Raw genomic sequence first — 13872 nt, 5'->3', positions numbered from 1 at the left:
GGCCAAAACTCCCTACCACTTCTAACAAGCTTTACTTTAGCTCCCAGAGACTACTCTGAAAAATGTAAATACAAATTAATAAAACATAAATTAAACTTGGTTCCGTACGTTACAGCCGTGAATCGTCCCTTGTTTACAGCCTACATCTTTGCTTTTTGCTGCATGTTCACGAGAATCACACACCTGCGCAGCTCCTCCCTCGGTGTGTGCGCGCCATCCAATGAGAGACGAGTCCTAACGTTGGCTTTGCCTGTGTCTCTCTCTCTCTCTCTCTCTCTCTCTCTCTCCCTCTCTCTCTCTCTCTCTCTCTCACTCAATCTGTACCACACATACACGCACACTATCTCTGTAGCCTAGCCTACTACACGGACACACACCCACACATCCTCCCTGTCTGTGCAGGGGACAGCAGCCATGGCTGAAGGGGGAGAAGGCGAGGATGAGATCCAGTTCCTGCGGACTGTAAGTTCTCTCTCATCCGTCATCCCTAACATCACGTTATGAACACAGGCTGTGTTCCCCCCCCTCTCTCTTTCTCTCTCTCTCTCTCTCTCTCTCTCCGCGCTGCTGCTTGCCTGTATCCGTGGTGCAGGCAGGGAGTTTACCGCATTAAGGGTGACAGCTCCTCCGGTGCTGATGCTTTGGTGTGAGAGTGCTGTAGCCCATGTCTTTTATTTTGGATGGTCTATGGAGTGATGTTTCTGGCTTCACACTGAGCAATGTGTCTGAAAATGATTGTTTTGGGAGAATTTGATGCAATCCTTATTGAAAGATGAATCACTATAGTTAGCTAAATATCGGCTCATCTTCTGGCAGTAAATGTCGACTCATACCATTATGATTGTTACAGAGAGCTGTCCTTTTTGCCCATATAATATGGATAGTTTTTCTTCTGCCTTTTTTGTATGCTTTTGGTCGTGAATATTTCTTTCATATTTGTATGATTTGAGATTGAATTAAAATGTGTAGCCTATTTAAAAAAAAAGACAGCTTCACTAGATATGTATTAGTCAGTGGGTGTGCATCATGCTGACAGAGGGAGCGGTTATTAAAATGTGTTTTGTCACCTGAGCAGGGGACACTATGGGCCGAGGTGTGACAAAACCCTGACAGATGGACAGAAAGACACGATGAGAGGAGGGGGTGTGGGTCCGTGGTGTGTTGCAGCTATTGCCTTGGCTATTGCCAAGGACCTCACTATACAGTACGTATCCCAGTGGTACGATTGTATCACGATACATTGTGATACGAATACGATACATATTGCGATACATTGCAATAATAATTGCATAATTTACTGAAAACGAAAATACAACTTGCTGTGTACCTGGGTAGTAATATATAGGCTACATCACATGGGCAGCACGGTGGCTCAGTGGTTAGGACTGTTGCCTCACATCAAGAAGGTTGTGTGTTCAAATCTCTACCATGGTCCTCTCTGTGTGGCGTTTGCATGTTCTCCCCGTGTGTGTGTGGGTTTTCTCCCACAGTTCACACATCCTGTGTTTGTAGATAGGCTAATGTATATAATCTAGTAAAATGATTGTGTAGTATATGATGTGTGTATATGATATGATGTATCTGACATGTAGCCTACTGTATGATGTTATGTAAAGTCCCTTGAGACATAAGGGGTTATACCTATAGCCAATCAGATTATATTGATAACTCAGCAGACAGACAAATTGAGTAAAAACTATTTAATTCAAGAATTTGCCCATTTCCAAATCTATTAGAATAGTAGTCCTAACCCTTTATTAGAACGCACCTTAGTATGGATACACATCCCAGACCCCTTTCTCCAGCAGGGCTGTGTGTGGGGAGGACTGCGGGCGCAGTGCGGTGCAGACCGCCCGCCCGCCCGGCAGCTATGGAGGAAGGCTGCTGCAGAAACCTGCTACACCTTCAGTTCATTCAACCTCAGACGCAGCATCTGTTTAGAAACACTGGATCTGTCAGATACTGAGAGGGAGATCAGTGTTAGACAGTAACATGCACACATGGAAAACCTGCATGTGAATTCAACGTACAGGAGCCTTTTGGACACATGTTGGGTTTTCATGCGAGACATTATTATTATTTATTTGTTTAATATTTTTAGGTTTTCTTTTTCCATTTTTTATTCTGACATCAGACTGCCTCCCTATCATTGCTGGGTAGTGGGTATCTGTTGCTTCAACAAGCTAAACGTGTTCTGGTGACTAGAACAGGGGTAATCTGCTGTCTAAGTGCAAAGTTTTATCAGGCCTAGATTATGGAGAAGTGTGCGTCCGTCCGTCCGTCCGTCCATCTGTCTAACTTTATTTTTATGCCTCTTGTGTCATCATCCCCCCCTTCCGTGGTATCAAAAATAGTATCGAGTATCGATATTATCCTGGGTATCGGTATCGAAGTAGAAATTGTAGTATCGTGACATCCCAATATATATATATATATATCCAATGTGACTGTTTTTGATGGGACAGTCCAGCAGGCGTGTTGGGGCAGTTTACGGTGAGGACAGAAGATCTGGTTGCTTGTTTCTCTCATGAGATCTGGCAACACTGGTTTCAGGATCGTGAGCTCTCCTGCTCAGTATGCAAACAGGCCACCAGTTCCCATCACTGCCAACACTGTCACCAAGGCTGTACGTTTACTGTAGCTTTTGACTGATAGGCTATTGGATTTTGAAGGCTGCTATTGATATTTTTTGTACTCAAGTGCCCTATAGCCGACATTTTGTGTTAGTAGCCTCCTCAATATCTATATAGATTGACATTTTCATGTAGAATTTAATTCTTGTCAAGGTAGAAAAGCCTCGGAAACCGGAGATCAGTTGTAGGTCTGGTCGCCTTATTTCTTTTATATTATAACATCTATGATCCTGCTCTCGCACAGTTGAGCTTTTATGTCAAAATGTATATTTCTCTGTTTAGACATTTGGCAGCAGAGGTAACACTTTGCTTGGCGTGGTGCTCAAAACACAGAACATCTCAGCTCACCGACTCACACATTCAAACAGGCAAATGACATAAAAGGTTCCCACGTCTTGGTCTTTGAAACGTAACATGCATGTCAGATAATCTAATGATACATATTCAAGGATCACATTATGCCAATATGTTTTGGAAGGAACCTTGTCCATTATCCAGTACTGCAATGCACTTTCTTGAACAGAATGTTAGCATTTTGTTGAGTTTCCCTTTATATTTATCCCTAATTTTCTGATGATTAAGCCTATTGTAGGAAAAGTTGATCTGCTTCTACGCTATAATGTCCTGGATCATGGTTTTCACTTTTCAGTGAGATTTATTGGGGCATTTATTTTGCCCTTGCCCCTGGCTAAATGCCTACACTGTCCTGGCTGCTGCTAATGCGTCGTAGGGCACCTAAAATCCTCATATGGTTGCTCTGGGGCAAATTGTCCTTGTAGGCCTACTGCAGCAGTTCATTCATATTAATAGTCTACGGTCTATATCAGGGGTGGACACATTTTTTTCCAGAGGGCCATACTGACTTACATAAAGTAAGCGAAGGGCCACACATTGGACTGATAACTGCCAACACTCCTGATTTTCGTGGGGGTCTCTCTATTTTTAACCAACTCTCCCACTGTGATTGGTAATTTCTCCTGTTAATCTCCTGATATGATAGTGATACAAATCAAATGGCTGATGAGATTTATTAAAGTAATGCTGTCTTTTATTGACTTTTTGTGGGTTGTTTTGTTTTCCTTTGAGGACGTCGGGGGCCGGATTGAGATGGGCCTGGGCCGGCCCTGGGGCCGCATTTTGCCCATGTGTGGTCTATATCATTGTTATCAGCTATAATAGGGTTTAATATCGCCCAGCTACAGTGTTTAATTTACAGTAGCCTATATAGCCTATTAGTCTCCGATTGTCAGACTCAGATCCTGTCAGCGGATTAAATGTCACTTGTTTGATTAGTCATTTGATATGAACAGCCGATACATTATTTTATGCAATAATGTCATTTAGGTACGCTATTGGTCAGTGTGGCTGTCATTCAGAGCTAGTTTGCCTGGAGAATAGTTTATGTTCGTGGGGTTTTAGAGGTAAATGGTAAATGGCCTGCATTTATATAGCGCTTTCATCGAAAACGCTTTACAATCAGTAGGTACATTCACCCATTCATACACCGATGGCGGCAGGCTACCACGCAGGGTGCTGGCACAACATCGGCAGCAATTTGGGGTTCGGTATCTTGCCCAAGGACACTTCGATATGCAGACTAGAGGAGGCGGGAATCGAACCACCGACCTCTTTTATCCAAAGCGATTAATGGACGACCCGCTCTACCTCCTGAGCTACAGCCGCCCCTGTGGTTTTGGACCCCCTTGCAGAGGTTTTGGACTGTCATGATTGGCTGACCATGTTAGGCAGGCTTGAGAAGGACACTTCTATGAATGAAAGTGTTTGGTGAGGGACATGCGATAATGACCGTGGATGCGGGAGATGCTTTTGTCAATGGACTCTGAAGTCTGAAGTAGCGTGTGTGGAATGTGATGCAAGACTGAAGCGCCACAGCCACACAGGGACTCAGTAGTGGTGGATTTATGAATGGAACTATGCATCATTGACCCCTTTACTTAAGATACGGACTTTCAGGGGGACTTCCCTGGACCTTTTCAAAGTCCCCTTTTCATTTTGAGGCAACGATGGCGGGGGGGAGGGGAAATCAAATTTTCAGAGAAGAATAGCTCAGAGCAGCTCATTAAAAAATTTACGTGAACGTCCTGGTCGCTGCACTAGTGCCTCCTCTGGTCGGTCGGGGCATCTGTTCGGGACGGAAGGGAACTGGTGGGAATAGCGTGATCGTCCCACATGCTAGTAGGGCCTGCCGGTGAAGCTCACCAATGTCGGGTGAAAAGAAAGGGCTGGCAACTGCGCATGTGTCGGACGAAGCATGGTGCTAGTCTACTCTCCCCAGATCGGCAGAGGGTGGAGCAGCGACCGGGGCAGCAGAAGGAAAAATTGGGTACAATTGGGGAGAAAATGGGGGGGGAAATCAGAAAAAAAAGAAGAACATGAAATGTTTTTGGGGGCTATGACCTTAGTTAAAAATTCAAAATTGTGAACTGTTAATATGAACTTGTTAAACTTTGAGCTAAATGAGCTAAATGCTTATTATACCAGAGAGAGAACGAGATGAGCGTGATCTCTTTAAAAAAAAAAAAACTTTGAGACGGCAGCCCGTCTTTTTATTGTCACACGAACACACTACAACACATGCATGCGGCCACTACACACACTCATGCTGACGGTGGCCGGTGAAATATGTCCTCTGCATTTGACCCATCCAGGCTTGTCCTTTCCTCCAGGGGGCAGGCCAGGAGCAGTGGTCGCTATTTCTTTCCAGCGCCCGGGGACCTTCATTGGACCATCATTGGACCAACTTCAGATGTTGTCGTCACTGGTCGGATGACGATCTTCTGCATGTTTTTTAGTGGGGGGTTATGTACGGAGGAACCCCCTGGGGGGTACGGGGAGAACATGCAAACTCCACACAGAAAGGCCCTTTCGACGAGATAGCCCACCTGGGCAGTAGGCACTGAAGATATGGGGGGGTCACAACTCCAGCACCCACAGCGTCCCAGGTGGGAATCGAACCCAGGACCTTCGAGCTGTGAGGCGACAGCGCTTACCACTGTGCCACCGTACCCCCGTACACCTCAAGTACCTCCGTGCCACCATTGTGGCACAGCCTACTCTGTTTGCTGTCACATAGGTATTCCCGGCTGCTGCTTGCAATCCATATATGACGTTATTCCATACGGGCGGCCATTGAAATCTAATGAATTGTCTATATTCTCTAAAACAGATAAATATCGTCATCAGTGTATTTCCAAGCTAAGCTAAGCTACATAACAGCTAACTACAGTGAGTGAACCCTGCAAGTCACCCGGATGTACTTCCTTTTTTCTTCTTCTTCTTCTGTTTGGTTTTACACTGGAACAGAAGAAGAAGAATAGAAGTACATCCGGGTCAAAGAGCGTGGAAGGAAAGAGACGACACTCCGGCCATTTTTGGAAACCGAATGCGCCTCGCAGTGGTCAGCTGCGGTAGCGCTGGCCCCTATAATCAGCCTCTCTAAACAGTAACTCAACGGGAGAACACTCTAAACTTTGGGGATTCACATCTTTTCCGGGCGTACTGCAAATCTTGATTAAAGTGGTGTAGTGCAGGGATGTAAAACAACAACCATATTGTGGAAACTAAGCAAAATTTTTCGTTTTATTTTTTTATTTTTTTCAAGATAAATAGCTAATGAAAAGGACCCGAGGTTCAACTCCCGTTGAGTTACTGTTTAGAGAGGCTGATTATAGGGGCCAGCGCTACCGCAGCTGACCACTGCGAGGTTCTTTTGGCGCTGTCACGTTTCCAAAAATCAAAAATGGCGGAGGCTGCTGGGCGCTGATGTTGCAATGGGGCAATATGGAGCTGCCATTTCTTTCCATAAAAGTTCTTTGTCCGGGTGACTTGCAGGGTTCACTCACTGTAGTTAACTGCTATGCAATCTGCGAGCCCAGAGTCTATTTCGGCACGTAAATAGACTCTGGGACATCCGTACCTTTTTTTTACGCTTCCTGTACAGCGCGGATCTTCCACTTCCGCGCAGCGGTGCCTTTTAAAAACATACATTTTGTCACTTTTATTTTGAATGCTAGACATCAAAATTCATATATATTCACGAGCGTTCAGGACCGGAACTCATTTTTTCGCTGGTACAACAACAGAGCGGCAGTGTGCGGAGGCGGAAGTCCCGGGCAGAAGATTTGCGCTGTACAGGAAGCCTAAAAAAAGGTACGGCTGTCCCAGAGTCTATTTACGTGCCAAAATAGACTCACAGATTGGCTGTTATGTAGCTTAGCTTGATATACACTGATGATATTTATCTGTTTTAGAGAATATAGACAATTCATTTGAATTCAATGGCCGCTCGAATGGAATAACGTCATATATGGATTGCAAGCAGCAGCCGGGAATACCGGTGCCGCGTCTATGTGCCGACAGGCCACAATGCCGCCGATAGCCCACAAGCAGAACCAGCTCATGAGCGAGGCGGCGTGCAGCGTGTCGGTGGACCGGCTGGAGCTAACCTCTCCCAGTCCCCACGCCAAACCTAACCTCCCCCCATGCCTAAACCTAACCTCCCCCAGACCCTAACCCTAAACCTAACCTCTCCCACCCCCCACGCCTAAACCTAAGGTCGGCATTGCGGGTGGTCGGCATAGCGGGTGGACACTGGAATACCTACAATATGATGCCTGTGCCACACCGGCGGCACTGAGGTACGTTAGATCGCTCTCATCTCGTTCTCTCTCGCATATAATAAGCATATGACCCGCTGTGTGTCAGAAAATAAGCTATTTACAAGACATACTGTAAATACAGGCATTTCACATGTTTTCAGGTCGCAGTTCAAGCTGATTAACATTTCTGCTGATGCTAATCAAACCGAAGTTATCAGGGTGACTTAAACATCATATTTAAAGCTGGAAATAAGGTCCAGGGTGTAAAAACCCAGAATTCTCCTTTAACTGCCTAGTCTTTTTCATATCCCAAAATGTTGAGATTCTAATAGAAATTGTAAAATCATATATTTAGGCTTTCCCTTTCCTCGCTCCATACTTCCCCCTCCCTCTGTGGATCTCCTCTCCCTCCTCCCTCTCTCCTCCTCTGCCTCTGATCCTGCAGCAGCCCGGGCTGTAAAGTGCAATTTGAATGGAGATCAATATGTGATTACTGGCGACTGCTGATGTCTCAACACAAAGCAAACAGTACGGGAGAAGCTGTGTGTGTGTGTGTGTGCGTGTGTGCGTGTGCGTGTGTGCATGAATGCATGTGCGCACGCGTGTGTGTTCATTCCATCTCTTAACGAGAGGTGTTGGTGTTTGCAGACAGTAGGCTAATAGACTGAGCAGAGGAGTCCAATGTAGAGCCAATAGGCCCTTTTCACAGCAACTGTTTTGATGGTGGTGGTAAAGCAGGAGTAACCAAAAACATGAATGGGGTCCTGGCACTGGAACACCTAAATTGAATGGAACCATCATTAATGGTCTTGGTTATGCCTGCTTTATTTCCTGCTTTACCACTTTGCTGTGAAAAGGGTCTATAGAGGCTTTCAGGTGATGTAACCCCTCTGGCAGCCATATTAGAGGCCCTCACATTTCTTGTTTCTGAAAATACAACGGGCCTTCTCAACATAATTTACACAGTTAAAACGGTCTTATATTTAGAGCGTATTTAATGGCCAAAATTTCTTCAAGAGAATGAAAAACAGTCGGCCTACATTCAACCAGGTGGGTCCAAACCTTTGATGCGCATCAGGACATCAGGGGTTGGGAGTAGATAGCCGGAAAGAGTAGATGGTGTTGATTTTTACGTACCATGTAGTTGTTGTTTAGAAGGTTTTTGAATCATGTAAGGTCCCATCAAAGTTCCCATTAAGCCCCTTTCTTTTGAACAGTTTTAACTATGAAGTGTATTACGTTTACTTGGGCGTGTAAAGCTGGATGATGATCTTTACTTGGGCGTGTAAAGCTGGATGATGATATTTACTTGGGCGTGTAAAGCTGGATGATGATCTTTACTTGGGCGTGTAAAGCTGGATGATGATATTTACTTGGGCGTGTAAAGCTGGATGATGATCTTTACTTGGGCGTGTAAAGCTGGATGATGATCTTTACTTGGGCGTGTAAAGCTGGATGATGATCTTTACTTGGGCGTGTAAAGCTGGATGATGATCTTTACTTGGGCGTGTAAAGCTGGATGATGATATTTACTTGGGCGTGTAAAGCTGGATGATGATCTTTGGGCGTGTAAAGCTGGATGATGATCTTTACTTGGGCGTGTAAAGCTGGATGATGATCTTTACTTGGGCGTGTAAAGCTGGATGATGATCTTTACTTGGGCGTGTAAAGCTGGATGATGATCTTTACTTGGGCGTGTAAAGCTGACAGCCAGACCTACCGACAGATAGAGCTACAGACAGAGCTAAAGACAGATAGCGCTACAAACAGAGCTATAGACAGACATTTATAGACAGATAGAGCTATACAGACAGACAGAGCTATAGACAGATAAGAGCTACAGACAGATAGCTATAGACAGATAGACCTACAGGCAGACAGCTAGAGATAGAGCTGACAGAGATAGACAGCTACAGGCAGACAGAGTTATAGACAAACAGAACTACAGACAGCTATAGACAGATATAGCTACAGACAGCTATAGACAGATATAGCTACAGACAGATAGAGCTACAGACAGCTATAGACAGATAGAGCTACAGACAGAGCTACAGACAGATAGAGCTACAGACAGATAGACAGAGCTAGAGACAGAGCTGCAGATAGACAGCTACGGGCAAACAGAGCTACAGTATAGGAGCAACAGACAGCTACAGACAAACAGAACTGACAAAGCTATGGACAAATAGAGCCACAGACAGAGAGAGCTAGCATTTTTGTTGCCTTCATTTTCAAATATTGCGTGAATTCAATTCACCCTCAACTCAATAAAACCTCAGAATGACCTTTTAGCGAGTGGAAGTAATGTGTAATCTCAGTTTAAATTTACATCGGTATCCTGATGTTATTATCACTGATCGGTGACAGATAGTGCAACAGTTGTTTACACGCACCCTTTGCATTTTATTAATTGTAAGATGCCAAATAGATTTTATTGAGAGTGTTGATGCCTATGTATACTGTATGCATTGGACTAGAATAAAGATTTGGTGAGTATAACATGAACTGGGGAAACACAAAATGTGATGTTTTCTTCAGTGAAAAGTACAGGAGAGTGATGTTGGAAGGCTGGGTCGGGTTGGGAAGGAGATAATTAACCACAACACCTATTGTTGCAAATATAGTAAACTTATTAAACAATTTGTCATTCTCAAACATCAGTAGTGGTTAGGTTTGAATGTGACAACAGGTCAGTTTTCTTTCAGGTGAAACAGACAGAGAAGTTGGCTGGGAGGTGAAGATGTTGCTTCTCTGACTTGCATTAGTCAAGGCTGCTGGAGGCATGAGGTGGTTAAGCCCATTGGTTAAGCCCTGAGACTTCATAGTGTAGCGGTAGATTCCCTGCCTACCAACATGAGGGTTGCAGCTTGCAGGTTCCACGCCCCCGTGTTACCTTCGGCTTGGTCAGGCGTCCGTATAGGCACGATTGGCTGTGTCTGCGGGTGGGAAGCCAGATTGAGGGTATGTGTCCTGGTCGCTGCACTAGCGCCTCCTCTGGTCAGTCGGGGCACCTGGTCGGGGCGGGAGGGAACTGGAGGGAATAGCGTGATCGTCCCACGTCCTGCCGGTGAAGCTCCCCGCTGTCAGGTTAAAAGAAGCGGCTGACAACTGTGCATGTGTTGGAGGAAGCATGGTGCTAGTCTACGGCTCTCCCCAGATCGGCAGAGGGTGGAGCAGTGACCGGGGCAGCAGGGGGGGAAATTGGCCGAGTACAATTGGGGAGAAAATGGGATGAAATCAGAAAAAATAATAATAATAGCCCTGAGACATCACTAGACACAGCATGACAGCAGTAGTAGTATAGTCGTAGTAGTAGTAGTAATTTCGGTCCACTACTCCACTAGTTTTCCCAAATGTATGTAGCCTACATATAGCCTGGGTAAACCCAGCCCCCACGTGACCTGCTCTCAGACCTGCTCTCAGTCACTAGTGACTGAGAACCAGAGGTCTGAGAGCAGGTCACGTGGGGGCTGGGTTTACCCAGGCTAGCCTACATAGAAATTAATAAATAACAATAATAAGGCATCAAATGTGATGGAAAACAAAAACAAGAAAATAAACTATAACAGGTGTAAATTGATGTACGGTATATGAATTTAATAAATAATAATGATAGCAATAATAATATGAATTTCAAATGCTTGCTTGTTGCTAGGCAACCGGAGTGGTGCTTTGTCACAGGCGTTTGGGCAGGAACAGCTAGTGACGCAGCAGTAGGCTAGACCGTCCCATTTAGCAGTGCTCCTTTCTAGCCTTTGCGCTCCGTGGAGGATAGACCTCTGTAGACCCCAGCCTTTGGAGGGCGTGGCCACTGAATTGAGACGCAGCTAAAATATCTGGTTTCAGCGAGCTGCCATCTTGCTTGTGTGCAGTAGAGTCGGGCTGAGCCCCCTCAGCTGTGCCGTCGTCTGACGGAGGTCTGAGAGTGGCTGTCACAGCTGTCAATCAGCCGTCAAATAACTATTTAAAAACAATCTTATCAGAAAAACCGGCACTTGAACATACACCAGTGTGATAAGAACTACCTAAAATGACAGAAACCATCTTTGGAGATTTTGTTGTACTTCTTCGAGGCTCATATCCCGTCCACTAATATGGAGGGGGTGGGATTTAAGACTATACTGCAGCCAGCCACAAGGGGGTGATCAAGATGTTTTGGCTTCACTTTTGAGGAGCTGTCATGACCATACTTTTTATAGTCTATGATTGTCTCCCATGAACCATACAATAGTTAAGTTTATGTTTTCTATATTTATTAACAACAATGTGTCAGTTAAGTTAAGTTATCCTTTATTTATCCCCATGGGGAAATTCATGCTCTGCATTTGACCCATCCTCTACTAGGAACCTTCCTAGAACTAGGAGCAGTGGGCAGCCACAGTGCAACGCCCGGGGACCAACTCCAGTTCTTTTGCCATTGCCTTGGCCAGGGCAGGGGCACTGACAGGAGTCGTAACCCTAACAAACATGTCTTTGATGAAGACATAAGATGTAAGTCGGAGACAGTCTGCTCTATTTCACTGTGTTCCTCCCTCCTCCCCGACCCCACCGCACTGCGCACCGCACCCCACCCACACACACACACACACACACACCACCACTACCACTACCACAATCTGGTGGTTAACTGCTCTTCTTCAAGTCTGGCTCAATTAAAAAGGCCCTGCTGAATAATTAACATCTAGAGGCGTGCCATACAAAGCGTGTGTGTGTGTGTGTGTGTGTGTGTGTGTGTGTGTGTGTGTGTGTGTAGGATCACAGTGGAGGGGACAGTGTGCGTGTGTGTGGGTGTAGGATCACAGTGGAGGAGTGTGTGTGTGTGTGTGTGTGTGTGTGTGGGGGGGGGGGGGGGTGTATATGGAGGGCTTTAGAAGATCAACTAGCTTTGAAGGTGACCTTTAACAGGTTCAAAGGATTTAGAGACAGAGAGAGAGACAGAGAGGCATGAGCCAGGTTAGGATTTCAAATTATAGGAATGTTTTTTTTCCTTTTCTTTTTTTATCAAAATCACAGTGTTTAACAGGAATAGATTAACATAGTGGTTCCCAAACATAGGGTCGCGACCCTAAGTGGTGTCGCCTGGGTTTCAAATGACTGAAATAAAAAAATAATTAATTAATTAATTAATTAATTAAGAAATACACCACACACAATTTAAAACTACCGAAGATGATTAGGGCCACTTGTGATTTTTTACCATTTTAAAGTGTAAAAGAGTTTAAAGTGATCATCTCTTAAGATTTCAGTTTTGGTCTCTTTGGTGACACCTATGGCGATAAGTGGTCATTGCAGGTGAGATCCAAACAGTGTTGCATTATGTGACATTAGTCAGTTTGTTCAGCCATAGTAACCACCTGTAATGCTAGCAGAGACCAGGAAAAAGTAGCTTGTTATCCTACATTTTTATTTAGATGAAAATCTTTGATATTATAACTTTAAATCGGGATTCTGAGAATAAAGGCAGAATTCAGAAAATAAAGTTAGAATTTTTTTTCAACTGTTTTTATTGGTACAAAAATATATATAGGGCCTGTCTGATTCTCAAGTGAATGAGCAATATAGGTGGCATTTCTAAGTAAGAAGTTGTAATTAGGCTGTCTGAAACCAGTTTGATACATAAGTTCACTGAATTTGCAACCTTTCTTATGGATAATTTTCGAGGAACCATTCCATGGTTCCTTTGTTTGATTAGAATATCCCATGATAGCTTGCGACCCTTACAATCGACGAAGAAGAACGAAGCGAGCCCGAGCGAGCCCCTAATGGCGACGCCCACAAAGCCGACCGCATCAGAAAAAAGTGAAACAACGTTGGCTAAATAACAAACATCTGTCACTTTATTTTTGATTTTATTCTAGAATAGTCAATAACGTCAACCTTTACTTAATGTAAACCTGATGTTTGTACAGTGTCAGGAAAGTCACTTTTGAACAATAGTAGGAAGCATCTTACCTGACTCTGTTGTGGACAGCAGCCAGGCTAGTTAGGTTGCTAGCTACGTAACGTTAATGTTAGTTTAGAAAACCCGCTCCGCGTGCCCCAAAGCAGGACTACACTGTACAGCCAGGAGGATAGCAGCATGGCAGATCTTCAAGTGTAAGTGGAGTTTGTTTTAACCATGCTTTATTAAATGACAAGCTGTCATTGCTTAAGTAACGTTACAAATTTGTTGGTGAAATGCAACGTTTTCGTTAGCTTGGTTTCACGCTTTTAATTTGAAGGCTGAAACGGGAAATGGTTTGAGTAGATTGAATTGACACTGGCCTGTCAATTCTCTCATTTCACATGTACAATTTCCCTTCTTCGCCTTCAAATTAAAAGTGTAACAATGAAACGTTCGCCTGTGAAGCCTCGACCTGTTTGGATTATAATAACGTTAGAGAAAACAGCCATCAGCCATGCAGTTTTATACTAATTTATTGCCAAATGCTTTGGGAAACAACTTCATCAAGCTTGGTCAGAAAAGGTCTGTCTATTCAATGGAAACAGCACCAGTGCGACCTGTCGCGTGCGATGCTACCTTCAGGAATGAGGACGTCTGAAACAAGTTATCTTTTAATCACCTATATTAAAATGAGATCCCTAATTAAACAATCATCTAGTTAGGTAACTAGATGATA

The 13872-nt window shown here is 44.4% G+C and overlaps 1 protein-coding gene across 1 annotated transcript in view; it reads left to right on the top strand.

Annotated features, from left to right (window-relative positions):
- Positions 1-414: 414 nt before the first annotated feature.
- The window catches only part of ryr2a (ryanodine receptor 2a (cardiac)), a gene marked incomplete at both ends in the record, with an annotated part of 216432 nt that continues 202974 nt past the window's right edge, over positions 415-13872 (top strand). Inside the window, one exon of the mRNA XM_083635808.1 lies at positions 415-462. Coding sequence (XP_083491934.1) covers positions 415-462 — 48 coding nt within the window. The remainder of the gene's footprint in view (positions 463-13872) is intronic.

Source organism: Poromitra crassiceps (assembly GCF_964638095.1).
Source record: "Poromitra crassiceps genome assembly, chromosome: 4".
In the NCBI taxonomy this organism is placed as follows: Eukaryota; Metazoa; Chordata; class Actinopteri; order Beryciformes; family Melamphaidae; genus Poromitra; species Poromitra crassiceps.
Note: the sequence above shows the minus strand (reverse complement) of the source record. Positions and strands in the feature narration are given on the sequence as shown.